Below are 24,728 nucleotides of genomic sequence, written 5' to 3'. Positions count from 1 at the left end.
AGGAACGATAAGGAAACCTTGAAAGAATCACAAAATGTCTTTCTTGGATTTTGTAGCCTGACGCCCCGGCCTTAATTGGACCATCAAGGGGCTGGGCAGCTCCATCTGAGCAAGACACTATCCCTCAAGGTCATCTTAAAGGAATGACGTGACCTTCAGTATCCTCCTTTGGTACCTCACATAATGAAAGCCGGCTTCGGAGCACCTCCAGTTCCTTCTTAAGGTTTTCCTTCTCGTTTGCCGTCTCCGCCAGTTGGTTTTGAAGATCTTTTAGCTGGTTGGACAACAACAACAACAATAAAAACCTCAAAGATTTTATTCTGATTGTGACGCTTTCCTACTTGGGTATCTGATAACTTCTTTTGAACCGAACTGAAAGTCCTAGATGTGGAGTCCCTGGTGTACTTTAGGCTAGTTGAGGTGAACTGAACTGAGATAGGCTTTGGAGTTGGTTGTCGGAAACCAGGAAAGTGGGTCTTTTGAGTCTGCAGTAGGAAAGAGGCTTCAGGTCAACATATTCCCAAACATATTCTCAACTTGCTTCTGTGAATTATGCAAGTCACCACAGGCCCAAAGATGGCTTATGGTTTTGAGCATTTGAGGTCATTTATAGCCATTAAGTCAGCCTGTCTGTCTTTCTCATTCTCTCTCCCACCGCCTTTCTCTCTTTCTTCTTACCTACCGGCCTGCCTGCCTGCATTTTGGTTGTAAGTCGAGGACTACCTGTATTAAATATGCCATGATTTAAGAATCTCTTTAAGAAGAGATTGGATAACCATTTGTCTGAAATGGTATACAGTAATTTCCTGCCTAAGCAGGAAACTTTATTATCTACTCTATTCTTATTCTAGTCTACTCTTATTCTTTTCTTCTCCTATTCTATTCTATCCTTATTCTAATTCTTATTCTATTTTCTGTTCTATTCTATCCTTATTCTGATTCTTATTCTATTTTCTGTTCTATTCTATCCTTATTCTGATTCTTATTCTATTTTCTGTTCTATTCTATCCTTATTCTAATTCTTATTCTATTTTCTGTTCTATTCTATCCTTATTCTGATTCTGATTCTATTTTCTGTTCTATTCTATCCTTATTCTGATTCTTATTCTATTTTCTGTTCTATTCTATCCTTATTCTGATTCTTATTCTATTTTCTGTTCTATCCTTATCCTTATTCTGATTCTTATTCTATTTTCTGTTCTATTCTATCCTTATTTTAATTCTGATTCTATTTTCTGTTCTATTCTATCCTTATTCTGATTCTGATTCTTATTCTATTTTATGTTCTATTCTATCCTTATTCTGATTCTTATTCTATTTTCTGTTCTATTCTATCCTTATTCTGATTCTGATTCTTATTCTATTTTCTGTTCTATTCTATCCTTATTCTAATTCTTATTCTATTTTCTGTTCTATTCTATCCTTATTCTGATTCTTATTCTATTTTCTGTTCTATTCTATCCTTATTCTGATTCTTATTCTATTTTCTGTTCTATTCTATCCTTATTCTAATTCTTATTCTATTTTCTGTTCTATTCTATCCTTATTCTGATTCTGATTCTATTTTCTGTTCTATTCTATCCTTATTCTGATTCTTATTCTATTTTCTGTTCTATTCTATCCTTATTCTGATTCTTATTCTATTTTCTGTTCTATCCTTATCCTTATTCTGATTCTTATTCTATTTTCTGTTCTATTCTATCCTTATTTTAATTCTGATTCTATTTTCTGTTCTATTCTATCCTTATTCTGATTCTGATTCTTATTCTATTTTATGTTCTATTCTATCCTTATTCTGATTCTTATTCTATTTTCTGTTCTATTCTATCCTTATTCTGATTCTGATTCTTATTCTATTTTCTGTTCTATTCTATCCTTATTCTGATTCTTATTCTATTTTCTGTTCTATTCTATCCTTATTCTGATTCTTATTCTATTTTCTGTTCCATTCTATCCTTATTCTACTCTGTTGTCTACTCTATTCTATCTTTTTTCTATTCTTATTCTATTTTTTATTCTATTCATACCCGTGCAATTAGCAATCCACCATTAGGCAGGCTCTATGCGTCACTGGGGTGATGTTGTAATGTGTGACATCATTACGAGTTCAACCACCTGTCTGACATCTTTGTGTTCTTCTGTTCCAGAATAACACTCACCTGTTTCTCCAGTATAGGCAAGGAACCATTCTGAATCTTCAGATGCTACCAGAGGCAAAAGAGAGAGAGAGAGAGAGAGAGAGAGAGAGGGAGGGAGGGAGGGAGGGAGGGAGGGAGAGAGAGAGAGAGAAAAGAGAGAGAGAGAGAGAGAGAGAAGAAGGAGAAGGAGAAGGAGAAGGGGAAGGGGAGGAGGAGGAGGAGGAGGAGGAGGAGGAGGAGGAGGAGGAGGAGGAGGAGAAGGAGAAGGAGAAGAAGAAGAAGAAGAAGAAGAAGAAGAAGAAGAAGAAGAGGAGGAGGAGGAGGAGGAGGAGGAGGAGGAGGAGGAGGAGGAGGAGGAGGAGGAGGAGGAGGAGGAGGAGGAGGAGGAGGAAAAAAGAGGTAAAGTCATTGCCAGGAAAAAATATTCTGATTTATTAAAGCATCTCCTGAAACAACTTTCCCCAATTCTGGATGTCCAGAAAGTAAAATAAACATGGATTTAAATAAAGGGTCAAATAACCAATAATCAAGATTCCCTACAGTACTGATTTATTTAACAGTACATGCGGGGGGGCGGGGTTGTCTTATTCAAAGTGGGAGACCCACCCCTTCAATCAAAGAAATGAATTTCTATTTAAAATTCCAGAAAGGTGAAAATATTGTTAAGTGAGACAGTAAGTGACTTTTCCAACAGTTTTACAAACTTCCTTCTCGTGGTTGTTAAGTGAATTACCACCGTTGTTAAATTGGTCACATGGGTTGTTAAGTGAATCTGGCTTCCCTGTTGACTTTGCATGTCAGATGGTCGCAAAAGGGGATCGCATGATCCCAGGACGCTGCAACCATCATAAGTATGAACCGGTTGCCAAGCATCTGAATTTCAATCGTGTGACCACGGGGGATGCTACAGTGGTCATAGGTGTGGAAAAAAAGTCGTAAGTCACAGTGGCAGAGTCAGCCAGCAATGCTGCATTCTAACCACTGCACCAGAGCTCTTGAGATAGATGGATGGATGGATGGATGGATGGATGGATGGAGAGATATGATAGATGAAAGTAATGCGATAGCACTTATATACCACTTCACGGTGCTTCTACAGCCACCTTTAAGCGGTTTACAGAGTCAGCCTCTTGCCCCCCAACAGTCTGGGTCCTCATTTTACCGACTTTGGAAGGACAGAAGGCTGAATCAACCTTGAGCTGGTCAGGATCAAACTGCTGGCAGTGGGCAGAATTAGCCTACAATACTATACTTTAACCACTGCGCCACCACAGATGATAGACAGACAGACAGACAGAAGCAATAGCATTTATATATCGCTTCACAGTGCTCCACAGCCCTCTCTAAGCGGTTTACAAAGTCAGCCTCTGGCCTCCAACAATCTGGGTCCTCATTTTACCGACCTTGGAAGGACAGAAGGCTGAGTCAACCTTGAGCTGGATCAAACTGCTGGCAGTGGGCAGAATTAGCCTACAATACTATACTTTAACCACTGAGCCACCACAGATGATAGACAGACAGACAGACAGACAGACAGAAGCAATAGCATTTATATATCGCTTCACAGAGCTCCACAGCCCTCTCTAAGCGGTTTACAAAGTCAGCCTCTGGCCTCCAACAATCTGGGTCCTCATTTTACCGACCTTGGAAGGACGGAAGGCTGAGTCCACCTTGAGCCGGTCAGGATTGAACCCCTGGCCTGGGGCAGGGGCAGCCTGCAATGCCGCCTTCTGACCACTGCACCACCCTGGTTCTTATGCTGGGTTTGCTAAGTTCCTTCTAGCATCTTCCTCCGGGGGGGGGGGTCTTTCTTCAAAGACTCACTTCCTGTTTCTGTTGGTCTTGGAGCTGCTCCAATCCCCGGATCTTTTGGAGGAGCTGCGTCCTCTCCTGCCGTAGCCTCGCGATCTCCTCGTAGACTTCCCGATCCTCCTAGAAACAAGAAAGACCGTCGGGTGAGCTTTTGGGGTTTTTTGCCCCATTGAACGACCATTCTGGCTGCCTCCGTTAAGCGAGTCCCTGCCGCCGTCTTTAAGTCACTCACATGGTTATCCTTAGGACCGTTGAATTATCCCCAGGATCACACATTCCAAATTCAGACACATAGCAACTGACTCGTGTTAAGTGAATTCGCTTAACAAACGCGTTAAGGGAAGTCTTAAAGTGGGACAAAACTCACTTCACAACTGTCTCGCTTAGCCACATCAATGAATGTTGGGCTCAATTGGGGTGGTAAGTCGAGGAGGACCTGTGTTCGTATCAGAGACTAAGCCAAGTATAAAAATGCCAAGGGATTCTTGGCAGCTTAGCATTCGCACCATTTAGCCATCGATCGACCTATAGAGATGATGACAATCCATTCAAAAGGGAAAATAAAGACAGGGAGTAAAAGGAAAGTTTATAATTGTTCCCATAGAAGTAGGATATTTATTTGAAAAGTAACGTGCAAAATGTTAAGATCTAAATGAATATTAATATGAATGATAGAATTGAATGGGAATGGATTGTTGTTTTAGTTATATTATACATTTATAATTGTTTTTCTTTTTCTTTTTTCAAGAATACAGTGTGTAGTTTTAGAATGCGCCGAGCAAAATCCGAACGGAAGTTATGTATTATATTAAAGTGTTATAATTTTAGGGGAAAGATATAAAGGCGTCCTACTCCAATCAGTGATTACAGGAGAAATTTTGTTTGATGAGAAAAGATATTAGACAGTTGAAACAGGACAAAAGAATATAAGTATAATGATTTGAATTGAGATGAAATAAATAAAATAAAATTAAGAAAGTTAAAAGAAGGGAGAAGCCATATAGAAAATGTAGAATAGTAATAAGATATGGAATGGTATATAAAAATGAGCATGAACTTGAATTTGTATCTGTACGAAGGGATGTAACCTGGGATTATGCTGCTTTCAAAAAAGATGTTTTACTTGTATTTCTTTTCTTTTTGTGAAAACTCAAATAAAACTTACAAAAAAAAAGAAGGGAACAAAAGACCAACCACGTCTCCAGCAGGCAGCATCCAGATAAGCGGGGATTAACACCAGACAACAAATAGGCAGAAGGAACATTTGAGGAGGAAACTGCACCACCAAACAAAACTAGTTGGTAAATCCCAACACTCACTGGCACTGATGAGATTACCTAGTTGGGTAATGAAACGTCTGCAAGAAAACCACCCCGCTCAGAGAGAACCAACAATCCTACAGCCATGTGGTCGTCATCCTCCTCCGCCCGTGAAAACCCCGCTCCCCTCTAGCACTGATGAGATTACCTAGTTGGGTTATGAAACGTCTGCAAGAAAGCCACCCAGCTCAGAGAGCACCAAATACCCCTCTAGCACTGATGAGATTACCTAGTTGGGTTATGAAACGTCTGCAAGAAAGCCACCCAGCTCAGAGAGCACCAAATACCCCTCTAGCACTGATGAGATTACCTAGCTGGGTCATGAAACGTCTGCAAGAAAAACACCCAGCTCAGAGAGCACCAAATACCCCTCTAGCACTGAGGAGATTTCCTAGTTCGGTCATGAAACGTCTGCAAGAAAGCCACCCAGCTCAGAGAGCACCAAATACCCCTCTAGCACTGAGGAGATTACCTAGCTGGGTCATGAAACGTCTGCAAGAAAGCCACCCTGCTCAGAGAGCACCAAATACCCCTCTAGCACTGACGAGATTACCCAGTTGGGTCATGAAACGTCTGCAAGAAAGCCACCCTGCTCAGAGAGCACCAAATACCCCTCTAGCACTGATGAGATTATCCAGTTGGGTTATGAAATGTCTGCAAGAAAGCCACCCAGCTGAGAGAGCACCAAATACCCCTCTAGCACTGATGAGATTACCTAGCTGGGTCATGAAACGTCTGCAAGAAAGCCACCCTGCTCAGAGAGCACCAAATACCCCTCTAGCACTGATGAGATTACCCAGTTGGGTTATGAAATGTCTGCAAGAAAGCCACCCAGCTGAGAGAGCACCAAATACCCCTCTAGCACTGATGAGATTACCCAGTTGGGTCATGAAACGTCTGCAAGAAAACCACCCAGCTGAGAGAGCACCAAATACCCCTCTAGCACTGATGAGATTATCCAGTTGGGTTATGAAATGTCTGCAAGAAAGCCACCCAGCTGAGAGAGCACCAAATACCCCTCTAGCACTGATGAGATTACCCAGTTGGGTCATGAAACGTCTGCAAGAAAGCCACCCAGCTGAGAGAGCACCAAATACCTCTCTAGCACTGATGAGATTACCCAGTTGGGTTATGAAATGTCTGCAAGAAAGCCACCCAGCTCAGAGAGCACCAAATACCCCTCTAGCACTGATGAGATTACCTAGCTGGGTCATGAAACGTCTGCAAGAAAGCCACCCTGCTCAGAGAGCACCAAATACCCCTCTAGCACTGATGAGATTACCCAGTTGAGTTATGAAATGTCTGCAAGAAAGCCACCCAGCTCAGAGAGCACCAAATACCCCTCTAGCACTGATGAGATTACCCAGTTGGGTCATGAAACGTCTGCAAGAAAACCACCCAGCTGAGAGAGCACCAAATACCCCTCTAGCACTGATGAGATTATCCAGTTGGGTTATGAAATGTCTGCAAGATAGCCACCCAGCTGAGAGGGCACCAAATACCCCTCTAGCACTGATGAGATTACCTAGCTGGGTCATGAAACGTCTGCAAGAAAGCCACCCAGCTCAGAGAGCACCAAATACCCCTCTAGCACTGATGAGATTACCTAGCTGGGTCATGAAACATCTGCAAGAAAGCCACCCAGCTCAGAGAGCACCAAATACCCCTCTAGCACTGATGAGATTACCTAGCTGGGTCATGAAACGTCTGCAAGAAAAACACCCAGCTCAGAGAGCACCAAATACCCCTCTAGCACTGAGGAGATTTCCTAGTTCGGTCATGAAACGTCTGCAAGAAAGCCACCCAGCTCAGAGAGCACCAAATACCCCTCTAGCACTGAGGAGATTACCTAGCTGGGTCATGAAACGTCTGCAAGAAAGCCACCCTGCTCAGAGAGCACCAAATACCCCTCTAGCACTGACGAGATTACCCAGTTGGGTCATGAAACGTCTGCAAGAAAGCCACCCTGCTCAGAGAGCACCAAATACCCCTCTAGCACTGACGAGATTACCCAGTTGGGTTATGAAACGTCTGCAAGAAAGCCACCCAGCTCAGAGAGCACCAAATACCCCTCTAGCACTGATGAGATTACCCAGTTGGGTCATGAAACGTCTGCAAGAAAGCCACCCAGCTCAGAGAGCACCAAATACCCCTCTAGCACTGATGAGATTACCCAGTTGGGTTATGAAACGTCTGCAAGAAAGCCACCCAGCTCAGAGAGCACCAAATACCCCTCTAGCACTGATGAGATTACCCAGCTGGGTCATGAAACGTCTGCAAGAAAACCACCCAGCTCAGAGAGCACCAAATACCCCTCTAGCACTGATGAGATTACATAGCTGGGTTATGAAATGTCTGCAAGAAAGCCACCCAGGTCAGAGAGCACCAAATACCCCTCTAGCACTGATGAGATTACCTAGCTGGGTTATGAAACGTCTGCAAGAAAGCCACCCAGTTTAGAGAGCACCAAATACCCCTCTAGCACTGATGAGATTACCTAGTTGGGTCATGAAACGTCTGCAAGAAAACCACTCAGCTCAGAGAGCACCAAATACCCCTCTAGCACTGATGAGATTACCTAGTTGGGTTATGAAACGTCTGCAAGAAAGCCACCCAGCTCAGAGAGCACCAAATACCCCTCTAGCACTGATGAGATTACCTAGTTGGGTTATGAAACGTCTGCAAGAAAGCCACCCAGTTCAGAGAGCACCAAATACCCCTCTAGCACTGATGAGATTACCTAGCTGGTTTATGAAACGTCTGCAAGAAAGCCACCCAGCTCAGAGAGCACCAAATACCCCTCTAGCACTGAGGAGATTACCTAGTTGGGTTATGAAACGTCTGCAAGAAAACCACCCAGCTCAGAGAGCACCAAATACCCCTCTAGCACTGAGGAGATTACCTAGTTGGGTTATGAAACGTCTGCAAGAAAGCCACCCAGTTCAGAGAGCACCAAATACCCCTCTAGCACTGAGGAGATTACCTAGTTGGGTTATGAAATGTCTGAAAGAAAACCACCCAGCTCAGAGAGCACCAAATACCCCTCTAGCACTGATGAGATTACCTAGCTGGGTTATGAAACGTCTGCAAGAAAACCACCCAGCTCAGAGAGCACCAAATACCCCTCTAGCACTGATGAGATTACCTAGTTGGGTTATGAAACGTCTGCAAGAAAGCCACCCAGCTCAGAGAGCACCAAATACCCCTCTAGCACTGAGGAGATTACCTAGCTGGGTTATGAAACGTCTGCAAGAAAGCCACCCAGCTCAGAGAGCACCAAATACCCCTCTAGCACTGAGGAGATTACCTAGTTGGGTTATGAAACGTCTGCAAGAAAACCACCCAGCTCAGAGAGCACCAAATACCCCTCATTTCAACCCTGAGTCAGGAATATTCTGCTCTGTCGGGAATACTCGAACCATTTCTGGTTTTGGGGGGATGGTTTCCCGCTCTCCGGTTAAGCCAAGAGCCCCGGATACCCCAGTCAGCCCCCTCCCTGCCAGAACGGTGCATTTTCAGACCAAAGAATACGGGGATTTCTCCATCTCTTCCTTCAATGGGCCTTGTGGGGCCCTGAGCCCATCGGCCGCCTACCTGGTTGGGGTTACTGGTGGGCGGCTGGGGTGCCTTCCGCTTCCTGGGACTGTTGATCTTCTCCTTGCAGAGAGACTGTCGAGAGGAGGAAGCCTGAGGGGTGGAGAGAAGAGGGAGGGAGGGAGGGAGGGAGGGAGAGGGAGAGGGGAGAAAAAGGAGTGGAAGGCGGGAAAGGGAGGAGGGGGAAAGAGAAGGGAGGGGAGTCAGGGAGAGAGAAAGAAGGGAGAGAGGGAGGAGAGGGGGAGGAGGGAGGGTGGGGAGGCAGGGAGAGGGAGAAGGAAAGGGAAGGGGAGGGAGAGGAGAAAGGGGGAGGGAGGAGAAAGGGAGAAGGAGGGAGGGGGAGAATGAGAGAAGGGAGGCGAGGGATGGAAAGGAGAAAAGAAGGAGGGAGAAAAAGTGGGGAGGGAGGGAGAGGAGAAAGGGGGAGGGAGGAGAATGGGAGAGGGAGGGAGGGGGAGAATGGGAGAGAAGGGAGGGGAGGGATGGAGAGGAGAAAGGGGGAGAGGGAGAAAGGGAGAGGGAGGGAGGGGGAGAATGAGAGAGAAGGGAGGGGAGGGATGGAGAGGAGGGAGGAAGGAGGGAGGAAAAAGGGGGAGGAAGGGAGAGGGAGAAAAGGGAGGGGAGTCAGGGAGAGAGAAAGAAGGGAGAGAGGGAGGAGAGGGGAAGGAGGGAGGGTGGGGAGGCAGGGAGAGGGAGAAAGGGAAGGGAAGGGGAGGGAGGAAGAGGAGAAAGGGGAGGGAGGAGAAAGGGAGAGACAGGGAGAGGGAGAAAGAAAGGGAAGGGGAGGGAGGGAGGGGAGAAAGGGGAGAAAGGGAGAGGGAGGGAGGGGAGAATGAGAGAGAAGGGAGGGGAGGGATGGAGAGGAGAAAGGAAGGAGGGAGGAAAAAGGGGAGGAAGGGAGAGGGAGAAAGGGAAGGGAGGGGAGGGAGGGAGAGGAGAAAGGGGAGGGGAGGAGAAAGGGAGGGGGAGAATAAGAGAGAAGAGAGGGGAGGGATGGAGAGGAGAAAGGAAGGAGGAAGGAAAAAGGGGATGGGGAGAGGGAGAAAGAGAAGGGAGGGGAGTCAGGGAGAGAGAAAGAAGGGAGAGAGGGAGGAGCGGGGAAGGAGTGGGGAGAGGGAGAAAGAAAGGGAAGGGGAGGGAGGGAGGAAGAGGAGAAAGGGGAGGGAGGAGAAAGGGAGATGGAGGGAGGAGGAGAATGAGAGAGAAGGGAGGGGGAGGGAGGGAGAGAGGGCAAATGAGAAGGAGAAAGGGGGAGAGAGAAGCAGAAGGAGGCGGGGGGAGGGGGAGTGTTAACGGTTGATCTCCCTCCGGCGGCGGCTGCCCATGAGCCCTTTTCGGAACGGAACAGATTTTACCTGAGAGGACAGATCAGGTGATTGTTCCTCTGCAAAAAAAACCAAAACGAAAAGTATCAGAGGGATGTTTCAAGGTTGCAGGGAGAACAGCTGGCAAGGACCCCTCCTCCCGTGGGGGGTTGAGCGCCCACGGGGTCCTTCCCACAGACTCAGGGCCCGACGAAACTGCCACAAAAACGCCGGATGGCTCAGCTAGGGAGAGGGGGCTGTTTTAGAGACCCACAACTGCTTGGAGGTCTGTCGGGGGTCTCCGGACATGAAGCCCCTTAGGATACGAACATATTCAAATGTTTATTCCAGCTGCCAGGCGGGGGAGGGCCTGGAAACCCGGGGAGGAGCCAAAGAGGAGAAGACAGCAGACCTGGCAGCCACGCAGATAGTCCTCGACTTACAACCACAATCGACCCCAAAATGTCTATTGCTACGGGAGAGAGCGGTTATGGGAGTTGTGTGCCCCGTTTCATGACCTTCCTTGCCGCAGTCGTGAAGGGAATCACCGCAGTGGTTAAATTAGTCACACGGTTGTTAAGTGAATTTGGCTTCTTCGTTGACTTTGCTTGTGGGAAGGTTGCATAAGGGGGATCCCGCGACCCTGGGGCACCGCGACCCGTCATCAATGGGAGTCAGCAGCCAAACGTCTGGATTTTGATCACGTGACCCTGGGGATGCTGCAATGGTCGTGACTGGTGTGAAAAACAGTCTCGAGTCGCTATTTTTCCGTGCCGTTGTAACTTTGAACGGTCGCTAAATGAACTGTTGTAAGTCGAGGACTACCTGTAGTATCAATGGAGGAGAATCTTTGCAGCTCAGGGTTGAAATATGAGGTCCTTGGTGGTTTTTCTTGCGGACGTTTCATGACCGAAATGCACAGATACACCCTTGCACTGAGGAAGTTACCTAGCTGGGTCATGAAACATCCGCAAGAAACCAAACAAGCTCGTCGAGCGTCAAGGACCTTGGATGTGGAAAGTCCTCCAAGTGGTCAACTCAAGGGGAGAAAGCCCACCTTCGATCCAGCTGAAGGACATTGTGAGTTTCTTCCAGGCCAATTCAGGACCAATTCCTTCAGGAATCCAGTAAACCCTCTTCCTTCAACAGGACTAGCACCCGGGAAGGAGGACGGGGGGTCTTACCGCTGGCCCAAGAGTGGCGCTGGGCACCCTCTTGGAGATAATGTTGAATGAGGGCATTGCCCGTGGCAGCTCCGTAGTGTGCGGCATCACGTCCCGTGGCATCGATCAGGCCGACCCGTGCCCCGCCGTGGATAAGCGCTTCAACGGTCTCCACGCTGCCGTTCTCACAAGCGACCATCAGGGCTGTGCTGAAGCAAAGAGGGGCACCGTCAATCCGAGGAGAGGATCTCAAGGTTAGGATCACTGAAATAACCCCCCAAATACCTCCCCAGGGTTAATTAATTGGGTTCTTTGAATACTTTGAAAACTTTGAGACTGTCCAGCATGGATGATGCTACCTAGTTTGGTAATGAAATATCTGCAAGAAAACCACCCAGCTCAGAAGGACCAAGGATCCCACAGACCTTTTCTTCCTCTGTTATATCGCTGGAATAACGCACTAGAGCCAAAGGATCTGCCATAAAAGGTTTACTGGTAGTAAAAACGCCAACTCAAACTGCAACAATGCTAATGGCTGGTGGGTACCCTGATATAGGGGTTGCCTGCTGTGCCGTTAGCCAATTGGATCATTGTGATTTCCTGCGCTAGTCGCGGTGGGTTATTATGTGTCCATGGCTGCACGGACACAACACCCCTCACCATCCAGTTGGAACTTTAATGCTTATCAAACTTTAATTATTAATCCTTTTAACTTTAACTAATATTTATTAAGCTACAATCATAGTCCTTTAAGTATGCTGATCGTTTCCGGTTCCGAGTCGACTTTCAATCCTCCAGGATCCTGGGTTGCTCATTACTCATATCTGTGTCGCCTTGTCTTGTTTCAGGATTGTTGGATGTATTTCAGGATTGGGGTGTTCACGACATGTATCATCTCGGGCGCTGCGATCGCCTTCCCAGGTAAGTCTCCTCATCCACCTGTGGTTCAGTGTCCTCCGACTCTCTCTTGGTCTGTCATTGACGGTCTCTCTGCAGCTGGTCAATGTGTCTGCTCCACACCTTACCGTTGCCGAGTTCCACACAATATGACCGGGGCCCCATGATTTCCAGTATGTAGCCACGTATCCGACATAATTCCTTGCGTACACCCTTTCACCTTGCTGGAATCTTCTGACTTTGTCATCCTCTCTTTGTTGTGTGTCTGTCCTGTAGTAGGGGTGTACTCTATCCAGCTGTGTTCTCAGTCTCCTCTGTATTAACAGCTCTGCTGGGCTCCTGCCCGTAGCCATACATGGGGTGACATGCTGGGTCAATAAGTATCTCTCTAGCTTTTCTTGTATATTTCCTTGCCCCATGCTGGTGAGGGCCTCCTTTGTCATGCGCACCATCCTCCCTACTTGCCCATTTCCGGTGGGGTGAAATGGAGCAGTCAGTGCGTGGCAGATGCCTCTGTTTGCCAGGAATGGCCTACCCGTGAAATGTGGCCTGTTGTCAGAGGCCAACACATCTGGCAGGCCATGAGTTGCGAACAGCTGCGTTGTGACGGCTGCGTCTCTTGGCAGGGCTTACAGCAGGCCACCCACTGTTTGATGTCTTTGTCCAGGGATGGCCACCACAGGTAACTCCGCGTTAACACCTTCGCCCAGACAATTCCAAGGTGGCCTCCATGTAGTGTCTGCAGCAACGATGCAACGATTAGTTGATGGGGTATCACTATGTGACTCCCCCACAATAGACAACCCTTCTGTATAGATAGTTCACGTCGCCTCACTTTGAATGGCCTAAATGCTGGTACTTGTTGGATCTTCAGGCCACCCCCTCCACACCCAGTTCAGTACCTATGTTATTTTGGGGTCTTCCTTGGGCTTTCTGGCTACCTCGGTGGCCTTGATCAGCCCTGTTTGTACTGTCTCAATTAGCAGTACTGTTGCAATTGGTGCTGGGTCTTCCTCTTGTTTAGATAATCGGCATCTGCTAAGTGCATCTGCTTTGCTTATGTTTGTGCCTGGGCAGTGTATGAGCTTATATTGATATGCCACTAGGAATTCAGTCCACTGGATCATGTGTGGGGACAGGACTTGCACTGTCTGATGGTCTCCTGCGAGGAGGCCTAATAGTGGTTTGTGGTCTGTTATAAGCTCAAATTTTCACCCGTAGACATACTCATGGAATTGTTTTATCCCTGCAACAGCAGCTAGTACCTCCTTATCGAGCTGGCTGTAATTTCTCTCTGCCTCAGATAGCGTTCTCGAAAAAAAATGTGACAGGCGCCTCCTTTCCATCTGGGAATTTGTGGCTCAGGATGGCTTCAACTCTGTACGGTGAGGCATCACGTGTCAATGTTAACGGTAGGGTCTCGTTGTACTGGACCAGTACAGTGTCTGATGTGAGTAAGTTTTGGAGTTGTTTGAAAGCCATTGCTTCCTTTTGACCCCAGGCCCATGTTTTTTTCCCCGTCTAGTAGCCTGTGTAATGGTTCTGTGATGAATGCTTTTTGTTTAAGGAAGACACCGTAGATGTTTAGGAGCCATAGGAAAGCTTGGAGCTCTGTCCTATTTGTGGGCGTTGTGGCTGTTTTAATCACCTGAGTCTTCTCCTTGGTGGGGTGTAGGCTGGCTGCATCGATGAGGTATCCAAGGAATTCTACCTGGTCCACGGCTACTAGGCACTTTTCCTTTTTTTACCTTGAGCCCTGCCTGTTGGAATTTCTTGAGTACTGCCTGTAATTATTCAAATAGTTCTGGTTTGTTTGCTGGTGAGATCAGGATGTCATCAAAATACAGGATGACTCCCCGGATCGCGTGCAGCATCCTCTTCATCAGACTCTGGGAAAGTCCAGGGGCAACATTCACCCCAAACTGCAGTCGTTTGCACCAGAAAGCCCCCCTGTGTGTGACAATCATCTGGGCCTCAGCTGTCTCATCATCTGCGGGGAGTTGCTGGTAGGCCTGGGCGAGGTTGAGTTTTGCGAAGACTTTGCCACCTTCCAATGAGTGTAGTAGGTGTTGTACCACGGGGACGAGGTACACGCTCTGTTGTAGTGCCTTGTTTATTGTGCACTTGTAATCCACACAAATTCGTATTGACCCATCGGACTTCATGGGTGTGACGATTGGGATCTCCCACCGAGCGTGATCAACCGGTTCTAGGACTCGACTAATCTGTCCAGTTGTTCATCGATCTTGGGCTTCAGTGCAAATGGCACCTGTCTAGGTTTCAGTCTGATGGGTGCCATTTGTGGGTCTAGGCTGAAGGATATTGGCTTGCCTTTGTATTCCCCCAATACGCCATCGAACACGTCTGCAAACTCTTCACTCAAGTCCTTAGCCGTTTCTGTAATCATTGCATGGATACCCGTGACTCCTAGCCCCAAGGATGCAAACCAATACAGTCCTAAGAGGCTAGGCAAGGCTCCCTTGGTTATGACTAACGGTAGGTATCCAGCAAACTGTCCATTCTTTACAAAGAACTGGCCACTGCCTGTGATGTGAATGTTGTTTCCCTGGTAGTCCCGGAGTCTTACGCAGCTGGGCTTGATTGTCTGCTTCTTCTTCTTGTCCATGATCTCCTCTAGTGTTGCTTGCGATATGATGGTTGTGGCTGACCCTGTGTCTACCTCCATTCTGCATGGCACCCCCTCGATATTAACGGTCACATGTATTTTCTGGTTTGGGCAGCTCCCGGATTGATGGCCAACAATTTCCACCGGTCATGGGTCTGTACGAACGGTGAAACAGTCCTCTTCTCTGTTCTTCCCTTTTGTTTGGCTCCTCTTCCTGCTGTGTGGATGGCCTAAGTTGCCTTTTTCTGTGTTGGTGGTTGTGGATTCAAGAAAATTAAAGTCCTGCACTTAGGCAAGAAAAACCCAAAGTACACATATGGACTGGGTGAAACCAGGCTTAATAGTAGGAACTGGGAGAGGGATCTTGGAGTCTTAGTGGACAACCAGCTAAATAGGAGCCAGCCGTGTGCAGGGGAAGCCCAAAAAGCCAATGCAATCCTAAATTGCATTAAAAGAGGGATACAATCGAGATCAAGTGAGGTACTAATACCACTCTATAAAGCCTTAGTAAGACCACACCTAGAGTCCTGCATCCAGTTTTGGTCACCACATTATAAAAAAGATGTTGAGACTCTAGAAAAAGTGCAGAGAAGAGCAACCAGGATGATGAGGGGACACTGGAGGCTAAAACATATGATGAACGGTTGCAGGAACTGGGCCTGGCTAGTCTAGTGAAGAGAAGGACCAGGGGAGACAGGATAGCAGTCTTCCGATATTTGAGGAGGGGCTGCCACAGAGAGGAGGAAGGGGTCCAGCTATTTTCCAAAGCACCTGTAGGCCAGGCAAGGAATAATGGATGGAAACTGAACAAGGAGAGATTTAACCTGGAAATAAGGAGAAACTTTCTGACAGTGAGAACAATCAACCAACTTGCCCTTGAAAGTTGTGGGAGCGCCATCACTTGAGACTTTCAAGAAGAGATTGGATTGCCATCCGTCAGAAATGGTGTAGGGTCTCCCGCTTGGGCAGCGGGGGGGGGGGTTGGACTAGGTGACCTACAAGGTCCCTTCTAAACTCTGATTATCTATTATCTGACTCGTGGAAGGCTGCACGGCGCCACCTGCAGACTGTGTTCTTATGATGGCACGCCACCCTCGGGTGGTTTCCCCCTCACCCCATGCACCACGCTGTCTTATATTCTCCTTCTCTGTCGCGCCTTGGCCCTGACGGCTTTGTGGTGATGGCCTCGTCTAGGGCTTCGTTTAGCGTTAGGGTGGCCCTGGTGAGTAGGCGCCTTCGTAGTCTTATATCCCTCATGCCGCTCACGAACCGGTCCCGGAGGGCCTCGTCCAGGTCGTGGAACTGGTAATCTAAGGCAGCGTTGCGGCAGTGCTGACATGTAATGATTTATGGGTTTCCCCTCCGCTTGGTCTCTCCAGTAAAATGTGTGCCGTCTTGCAACGCAGGAAAGTTTGGGAGCGTAATGTTGGGTGAGCTTTTGTATTAGCACGGCCCACGGGACTGTCTGCAGGGGGTCTGGAACAATGATGGCACGAAGTCTCTGCCCCAGTTGCGAAGGAATATTGCTCTTTTTCGGTTGTGATGTTGGTAAAATCATTAGCTTTCAAACTGCAATCAAATTGCATTAGATAAGATCCCCATGTTTCTAATTCAGGGTCCAAAGGAGTGAATTTTTGAGTATTTGCCCTCTTTTCCTTCAGGTGACCCCTTGGGTGCTGTCCGGACACTTCCCCTGGTGGTCTGACAAGGGGCCCCGACCTTGGGCTGTCCTGGGCTGCCCTGAGTTGTCCTGCAACAATGGTCCTTCGGCCAGCTGACTCACGTGGCTTGGCGGTGGCTTTCTCTGGGCCTCCGATGCCTCTGCGGCGATCCGGTGATGGTTCCAGGTCAGCTGGCGATCCAGTGATGGTTCCAGGTCAGCTGGCCCTCCTGCAGCGATGCAACTTCTGAGGGTGCTATCAGCTGTCCTGATCAGCAGCGGTTCTGCCTCTTCCGGTCAGCAGGCTCTCTCCTCGTTGATCAGCAGCTGTTCCCACAGTTCTGGTCCAGCTCCAATCAGCTGGCTTTTGAGTGCTGCATCCTGCGGCGATCCAAGGCTGACTCTATCCGGCAATCCTACCTTCATCGCCAGTTGTGAGGTCACCGCAATAACTAGCCAGATTCAATAGATCCGCAACAAAATTTTACTGGTAAGCATAGAACACCAACTCGACTGCAACAACAGTAACGGCTGGAGGGCGCCCTTATATAGGGTTTGCCCGCCATGCTGTTAGCCAATCAACTCATTAGGATTTCCCGCGCTAGTCACGGTGGGCAATTGCGTGTCCGCATCCGCGCAGACACGACAGTTATCACTGTGGCTTATCTCAAGTAAACGAATATAATGAGATTGGAGCATCCTGTCACTTAGAAGAAGAGAGACAAACTCCTGGCTTTCCACCAGTTTTCTCACCGGCCTTTCTGGTCTCTGGTGTTCACAGCAGCTCCTCGGTGTAGCAAGTAGCGGCAGAGTTCTGCATGGTTCATCTTGGCTGCCAGCATCAGAGGGCTTACCCCATCCTGCCGGGAGAAAGTAGGGCACACAATACCTGGTCAGTTAAAACATCTGCGCCTTCGTCACCACTCCATGTAAAATATCAACATTCATGGACGTTCTCCCTTTCCTTGAAGGTTATGGGAGAAAGGGTGGGAGGAGGAAAGGAGAAAAGGAGAAAAGGAAACAGGAGGAAGAAGGCAAAAAGGGAAAAGAAGAAAGGAGAAGCGGAAACAGGAGGAGGAGGAGGAAGCAAAGAAGAAAGGATAAAGGGAGATGGAGGAAGTGGAAAAAAAGGGAGGAGAAGAAACAGAGGCAAAAAGCAAAGGGAAGGAGAAAAGGAAAGGAGGAGGAAGAGAAGGAAATAGTGGAAGAGGAGAGAAAAGAGAAGAAAGGAAAGATACGAAGGAGAGGAAAGAAAAGCATAGAAAACAGGAAGGAGAGGAGGAGGAGGATGGGAGAAAGAGAAAAACAAAAGGACTCTTACCTGGTCCTTGATGTTCAAGGAAGCCTTGAAGTCACAAAGGATTTCCAAACAAGAGATAGACCCATGGATGGCTGCGGGGCGGCAAAAAGAGAGAATCGAATCACGTTCTTAACTGAAACGTGATTTCACCGAAAAATAAACCAAACGAGAACCCATCCACTTTCACCGATAATAGCAAGAGCACTTAGACTTATATACCGTTTCACGGTGCTTCACAGCCCCCTCTAAGCAGTTTACAGAGTCAGCCTACGTCCCCCCAACAATCTGGGTCCTCATTTTACCGACCTCAGAAGGAAGGAAGGTTGAGTCAAACTTGAGTTGGTCAGGATCGAACTCCTGACCGTGGGCAGAATTACCCTGCAACGCTGCATTCTCACCACTGCACTGCCGCCGCCACCCCTGCGCTCCTAATTGTTGGGGGTTGTTTTGTAAGTTAGTCCTGCCCTTTTCAAACTTCAGACATTCCTTCATCTGGTAAAATTGAGCGTGCTACAATTTTTAAACTTCACGGGGAAAGGATGCAATTTGTCGGCCTGAGCAAGGGAAACAGCTTCAGGTATGAGCCAGCGGTGTGCTGCAATGGCCAAAAAACACCCTCAAAAGCTGCTTCAACACAGAAATAATATCAAGATAGCACCATTTTAAAGAGCTTTGATAACATGACGCTTGGAATATTGCATCTTGTGGTTCAGCCACCAGAGCCCTTATCATCTCGGTGGCTCTTCTCTGCACTCTTTCTGCGGTCTTATCAGAGGGCCACCCAACTTGACAGACACAACCCTGGGCATCCCACAACGACAATAAAAACCCCAAAACAATTAAAAACAAGACGGGGCGGGAGGGGAAACCCGACAGCCCAGCCGTTCTCCTTCAACAGCACTATCTTCAGGCTCCAACCTCCCGTTGTGTCCGAAGACCAGCTCTTTATGCCTTCTCAGAAAACTAACGGTGAGGAGACTGCTAAATCTCAAGAGGAAGGGAGTTCCCCAGGACATTAGCTGCCACAGGAAGGAAAAAAAAAATAGGTTCTGACATCCCCACCAGATGGCACCCATTAAAGGAAAGGACCTGGAATATGGTTACTCCATCTCAGGGGTCGCCAACTTTGGCAACTTTAAGACTCGTGGACTTCAACATCCAGGAATTCCTCCCAGGAATTCTGGGAGTTGAAGACCACAAGTCTTAAAAGTTGCTAAGTTTGGGGGGGTCCCTGCTTTATCCGATCCGGTGGGATGAGCAGGTGCTTTCAGGGAGACAGGGTCTGGCCAAGAACCCTGTCTTACCTATCGGTAAAAGAAAAAATCAGAAAATAAAATACAAGCTGAATAGTCAAGATCTTGTTGAGGATCCAAACTCTGTCAAGGACCTTGGAGAACTCATCTCTAATGATCTAAGTGCTAGAGCCCACTATAACTACATAGCCAAAAAAGCGTTAAGAGTTGTTAACCTAATCCTACGTAGCTTTTTCTCCGGTAATATCGCACAACTAACTAGTGCATACAAAACATTTGCTAGACCAATACTTGAATACAGCTCATCAGTCTGGAACACACAGTACGTATCTGATATTAGCACAATTGAGAAAGTCCAGAAATATTTCACAAGAAGAGTTCTCCACTCCTCTACTCGTTGCAGAATACCTTATGCCACCAGACTTGAAATTCTAGACCTAGAAAACCTTGAACTACGCCGCCTTCGGTCCGATCTAAGTATAGTATATAAAATCATACATTGCAATGACTTACCTGTCAATGAATACTTCAGCTTCAACCATAACAACACAAGAGCACACAACAGATACAAACTCAAGGTTAACCGCACCAAACTTGATTGCAGGAAATACGACTTCAGCAACAGAGCGGTCAATGTCTGGAATACTCTGCCTGACTCTGTGGTTTCTTCCCCAAACCCCAAAAACTTTAACCTTAGACTGTCCACTATTGACCTCACCCCTTTCCTAAGAGATCTGTAGGGGGCCTGCATAAGCGCACCAACGTGCCTACCGTCCCTGTCCTATTGTTTCTTTTATTTTCCTTATATGTACCCATTTCATGTATTCATAACTATGTATATACTTATACCGATTATCTTGTAAGCGATTGACAAATCGAATAAACTCAAATCAAATCAAACCCGGCCTTGTGTCCAGAAGACGAACCTAGTCTGGTCTAGAACTTACCTGCGTGATGGAGTGCAGTCCTTCCCTGGCTATCAGCTACATCAACATGGCAGGAAGACTTAAGAGATGAGAGAGAAAAAATTTAGGATCAACCCTTCAATGAAAGTTGGAGTCTGATGCTTATCTATCTACCTACCTACCTACCTATCCATCTATTATATAACCTTAGTTATTTATTTAACCCTGGTCAAACCCATTTTATTTGAAAAAGAAAGAGAAAGATAAAATAAGACAAAATTAAAAACAAATAAGTAAAAAGACATCCTGGAAGAAGGCAACTCACAATTCTGCTTGTAAAGTGTGTAAAACTGAGCAGCTTTCTGTTACCTGCAACAACTTGCTGACACACTGGGGGTGGCCGTGTTTTGCCGAGAGGTGCAACGCAGTGTGACCTAGGTTGGAGAATATCAGAAGACAACAAACACGGGGTTACTTGCCTTTCCAAGGATGTTGCAAATCAAGGACTACCTGTATCTCCAAAGGTAGCGTGTGACAGCTCCATCCGGGCCAACCGACAGGTAAGTCCGTGATTTCCACTCCAATCAAGCAGCCTGCTTCTTTGGCCACTCGTAAAAATATTCTCACCTGAACCGTCGGTGGTTAGAGCGTCCGCCCCATGGGCCAACATCACCTCCAAGCAGTCCACGTTCCCCTTCATGGCACACAGGTGGAACCTGCAAGAGGAAAATAAACTCCTGGGAATCCTCAATAGCCAGGGGGGGAACAAATGCAGGTAGTCCTCGACTTACGACCACAGCGGATCCCTACACTTCTTTGCTAAGCAAGACAGTCGCTAATGTGAATTTTGTCCCATTATGACGACCTTTCTTGCCACCGTGGTTACGTGAATCACTGAGGTTGTTAAGTGAGTCACACAGTTGTTAAGTGAATCTGGCTTCCCAAATTTGTACGGCTCGTCAGAAGGTCGCAAAAGGGGATCGTGTGACGTCCCTCTCTGGGGTATTGCAACCGTCATAAATATGAGTCGGTTGCCAAGTGTCTAAATTCTGAGGACGGCTACAACAGTGGAAAAATTTTATTATTTTATTATTTGGATGGGAGAACACCAGGAGGCTGGGTGTCAGAAAGGGGCTGGGGGATGGAGAAGGGAGAGAGAAAAGGATTAAGAAAGTGGGGGAGGAAAGGAAAAGGGGAAAGGAGGGGTAAGGGAAGGAAAGAGGGAGTGAGGGAAGAAGTAAATAGATGTGAAAGGGAAGGGGAAGGGAAGAAGTTGAGCAAAGGACAGGTGGAAGAAGGAAGAAAGAGGAATGAAAAACTGAGAAAGGGAAGGAAGGAAAGGAAAGGAAAGGAAAGGAACTAAATAAATAAGAAAGGAAGGGAAGGGAGAAGGAGAGGGAAGGGAAAAGAAGGAAAGGAACTAAATAAATAGGAAAGGAAAGGAAAGGAAAGGAAAGGAAAGGAAAGGAAAGGAAAGGAAAGGAAAGGAAAGGAAAGGAAAGGAAAGGAAAGGAAAGGAAAGGAAAGGAAAGGAAATAAATGGATGAAGAAGGGAAGGAAGGAAGGAATGGAAGAGGAACAGAAGGGAAGAGAAAGGAAAGGAAAGGAAAGGAAGGGGAAAAGGGAAAGGGATAAATGGAGGAAGAAGGGAAGGAAGGGAAAGAAAGGGAAAGAAAGGAAAGGGAGTAAATGGATGAAGAAGGGAAGGAAGGAAGGAATGGAAGAGGAACAGAAGGGGAGGGAAAGGAAAGGAAAGGAAAGGAACTAAATAAATGAGAAAGGAAAGGAAAGGAAAGGAAAGGAAAGGAAAGGAAAGGAAAGGAAAGGAAAGGAAAGGAAAGGAAAGGAAAGGAACTAAATAAATGAGAAAGGAAGGGAAGGGAGAAAGAGAGGGAAGGGAAAGGAAGGAAAGGAACTAAATAAATAGGAAAGGAAAGGAAAGGAACTAAATAGATGAGAAAGGGAAGGGAAGATTTGGAAAAGGGGAAAGAGAAAGAAGAAATTAAATAATTGCGGAGAAAGAAAGGAAAGGCTTACGCTGATTTCCCTTCCGTGTCCAGTTTGGTGGGGACCAAATTCTTCCGGAGCAGGAGAGAGGAGACGCGGTCCGCATCATTGAATTCCACCGCTTGCAGGAGCTTCTCGTCATTCTTGTTCCAGTCTTGGCTCTGAAAACCAACAGCATCACTTGCCGGGGGTAGGCGAGATATGACTTCTCCTTCACCTTTCCAGCCCACCCAACTTGGAAGACCCAACAAAGCTTCTCCACCTGACCCAACAACTGGGGAAACAGCCACTATCAAGGAGCTCCTAGAAAGGATATATAGATGACATATATGTTCAGGTACACACACGATCTCCCTGAGAGAACCAAGAACCCATATAGCCATCTTATTCCATCTTATTAGGGTTAAGTTTAGGCCTGTTCCTCTCCATCCAGATCTTTGGCGCTTCAAGACATGGAAAATGACCGTGACAGCATTGTTTGCTCAGTTCAGGGACAGGATGTAGAATGGGTTTCATTTTTCTTTCTTTTTTTTAATTATAAAGTTTTATTCAAAACATCAAGCCATCTTCCATACAGTGTGTCGGTTGGTTTACAAATTGTTTTGTGCTACCACTTCATAGTCTTCAATTACAATTACATTGTATATATTCTCATATTGTCAATCAAATATTCCTAAATACATTAATATCATTATTAATCAATCATTTGACTATACTATTATTCCTTCATGTTTTGCAAGATAATCCATATTTTATTTTATTTGTTTTGTGACAGTTCATATTATCATCTCAGATCTATCCCACATTTTGTAGATATAATTAAAAAATACATTTTTATATATATTCTCACGATCTACATATTTCATTACCATGTTTTATTGTCTAACCATTGATAGAATAGATCCCAAATTTTATAAAATTGTTTATCATCTTGTTCTCTGATTTCAAATGTCAATCTACTCATTTCAGCACATTCCAATATTTTCTTAATAATTTCCTCCTGTGATGGTACTTTCTCATTTTTCCAGTTTTGGGCAAATACAATCCAAGCCGCTGTTAATACATTTACAATCAAGTATTTCAATTCTTTACTATATATTTCAGGTAAAATTCCCAGTAAAAATATCTCTGGTTTCAAGTCTATATGTTTTTTTGTCATTTTTTCCAACCATGTGTGGATTTTAGTCCAGTATTTTTTAGCGTCTGCACAGGTCCACCACATATGGTAATATGAGCCAGGTGTCTGATGACATTTCCAACATTTTTCAGATTTGTTCCTGAACATTCTTGCTATTCTTGTCAGGGGAAAATGCCACCTGTAAAACATCTTATACAAATTTTCTTTATATGCTGTTGACAATGTCATTTTATAATTTTGAGACCACAATTTTTGCCATTTCTCTAGATCAATCCCATATCCAAAATTCTTCCCCCAAGCAATCATTGACATAACTTCATTCCTAACTTCTAGCAATGGAAAATTCAACGATTCTTGTAGTGTTTTATAAAATTCCTCCGGAAGTCCATCTGGGCCTGATGCCTTTCCATTGTTTTGTTTCTTAAGTGCTTCAATTAACTTCATCATCCTTATATTATTTTCTAACATTATTTCAATCTTTAGGTATCAGGGGTAGGTTAGCATTCTATAAGTATTGTTTAACTCTTTCGTCATCAATATTCTCTTGTGTGTATAGTTTCCTGTAATAGTCTTGTATAATTTCCTTCTTCTCTTTACTTCCATAGCAAACTTGGCCTTGATCATCTATTAATTGCAATATTTTCCTTGATTCTTTCTCCTTTCTCAGTGTATATGCTAACCATCTACCTGGTTTATTTGCATCTTCAAAGTAGTTCTGTTTCGTGCCTCTGATTTTCTGTGCTAATTCTTCTTTTCCCATTAATCCCATTTTATGTTTAATTATATCCTTTTTTTAACTTAATGTCCCTTTTCTGTGGCATTTTCTGTAGCTCTGTTTCAAGTTCTTTATACTCATCCTCTAATGTCTTAGAGGCTAGTCTTTTTGTGATATTTCTTCTCCTTGTATAGTTTATTATCAAGCCTCTGGCATATGCCTTCATTGTATCCCATACATTCTGCGTTGATGTGTGGTGGACTGACATTTGAAATGAGACGTAGGGAAAACGTCTGAGCAGATGCCAGCCCCGAGTAGACCCAGGTACCAGCTTTTATAGAGAACAAAATGCATATACAGAAAACAAGTGACCTCAACAGGATGTTATTTCCACAGGATATATAGGATGAGAATAAACAGGATGAGAATATACATCTGCGGAAATTCCCATGGGAATGGCTCAGCTATTCCCTTGGGAATGGCTCAGCTATATACTATGACCTTTCACCGACATATCTGGTCCTCTAAGCTTCGCAGGTCCTAACAGGACAAAAACACCCATAGCAGGCGGAAATGCCCCCCCCACCAGAGGCATTTTTTAGTCCCTAGATCTATGCAAAGCTATACAAGGACCCACAGAATAAAATATATTACCACATTCCCTCCTTTTTTATTTATTCAAAGATAGGGGGTGTTTTAGTGGCATAATACACAGTTCCCTCGTGACTTTGTCTCGTACGAAAAACTGAGGTACATATTTGAAATAGATTAGGAATACATTGAATACAGCAACACAACATAATAAGTATAATAACAATTGTCACAACTAATTGAAGTAATGAACGTAACCATGAGCCGTCAGGAAGCCAATCCCATAGCAAAGCCCAAGGTGACTTA

The 24,728-nt window shown here is 45.8% G+C and overlaps 1 protein-coding gene across 1 annotated transcript in view; it reads right to left on the bottom strand.

Moving 5' to 3' along the window:
• ANKRD24 (ankyrin repeat domain 24) overlaps positions 1–24,728 on the bottom strand; it is a 46,281-nt gene that overhangs the window by 11,881 nt on the left and 9,672 nt on the right. The window contains exons 2-13 of the mRNA XM_087922603.1: positions 22,009–22,139; positions 20,599–20,687; positions 20,341–20,405; positions 20,014–20,071; positions 17,835–17,905; positions 17,267–17,373; positions 11,352–11,539; positions 10,219–10,247; positions 8,864–8,956; positions 3,963–4,070; positions 2,160–2,204; positions 176–274 (exon numbers count right to left, since the gene is read on the bottom strand). Coding sequence (XP_087778729.1) covers positions 176–274; positions 2,160–2,204; positions 3,963–4,070; positions 8,864–8,956; positions 10,219–10,247; positions 11,352–11,539; positions 17,267–17,373; positions 17,835–17,905; positions 20,014–20,071; positions 20,341–20,405; positions 20,599–20,687; positions 22,009–22,139 — 1,083 coding nt within the window. The remainder of the gene's footprint in view (positions 1–175; positions 275–2,159; positions 2,205–3,962; positions 4,071–8,863; positions 8,957–10,218; positions 10,248–11,351; positions 11,540–17,266; positions 17,374–17,834; positions 17,906–20,013; positions 20,072–20,340; positions 20,406–20,598; positions 20,688–22,008; positions 22,140–24,728) is intronic.

The sequence above is a fragment of the Pseudonaja textilis genome, chromosome 1, assembly GCF_049901715.1.
Source record: "Pseudonaja textilis isolate UNSWEBS1 chromosome 1, rPseTex1.2, whole genome shotgun sequence".
Lineage (NCBI taxonomy): Eukaryota > Metazoa > Chordata > Lepidosauria > Squamata > Elapidae > Pseudonaja > Pseudonaja textilis.
This window is presented reverse-complemented; position numbering and strand designations above follow the sequence as displayed.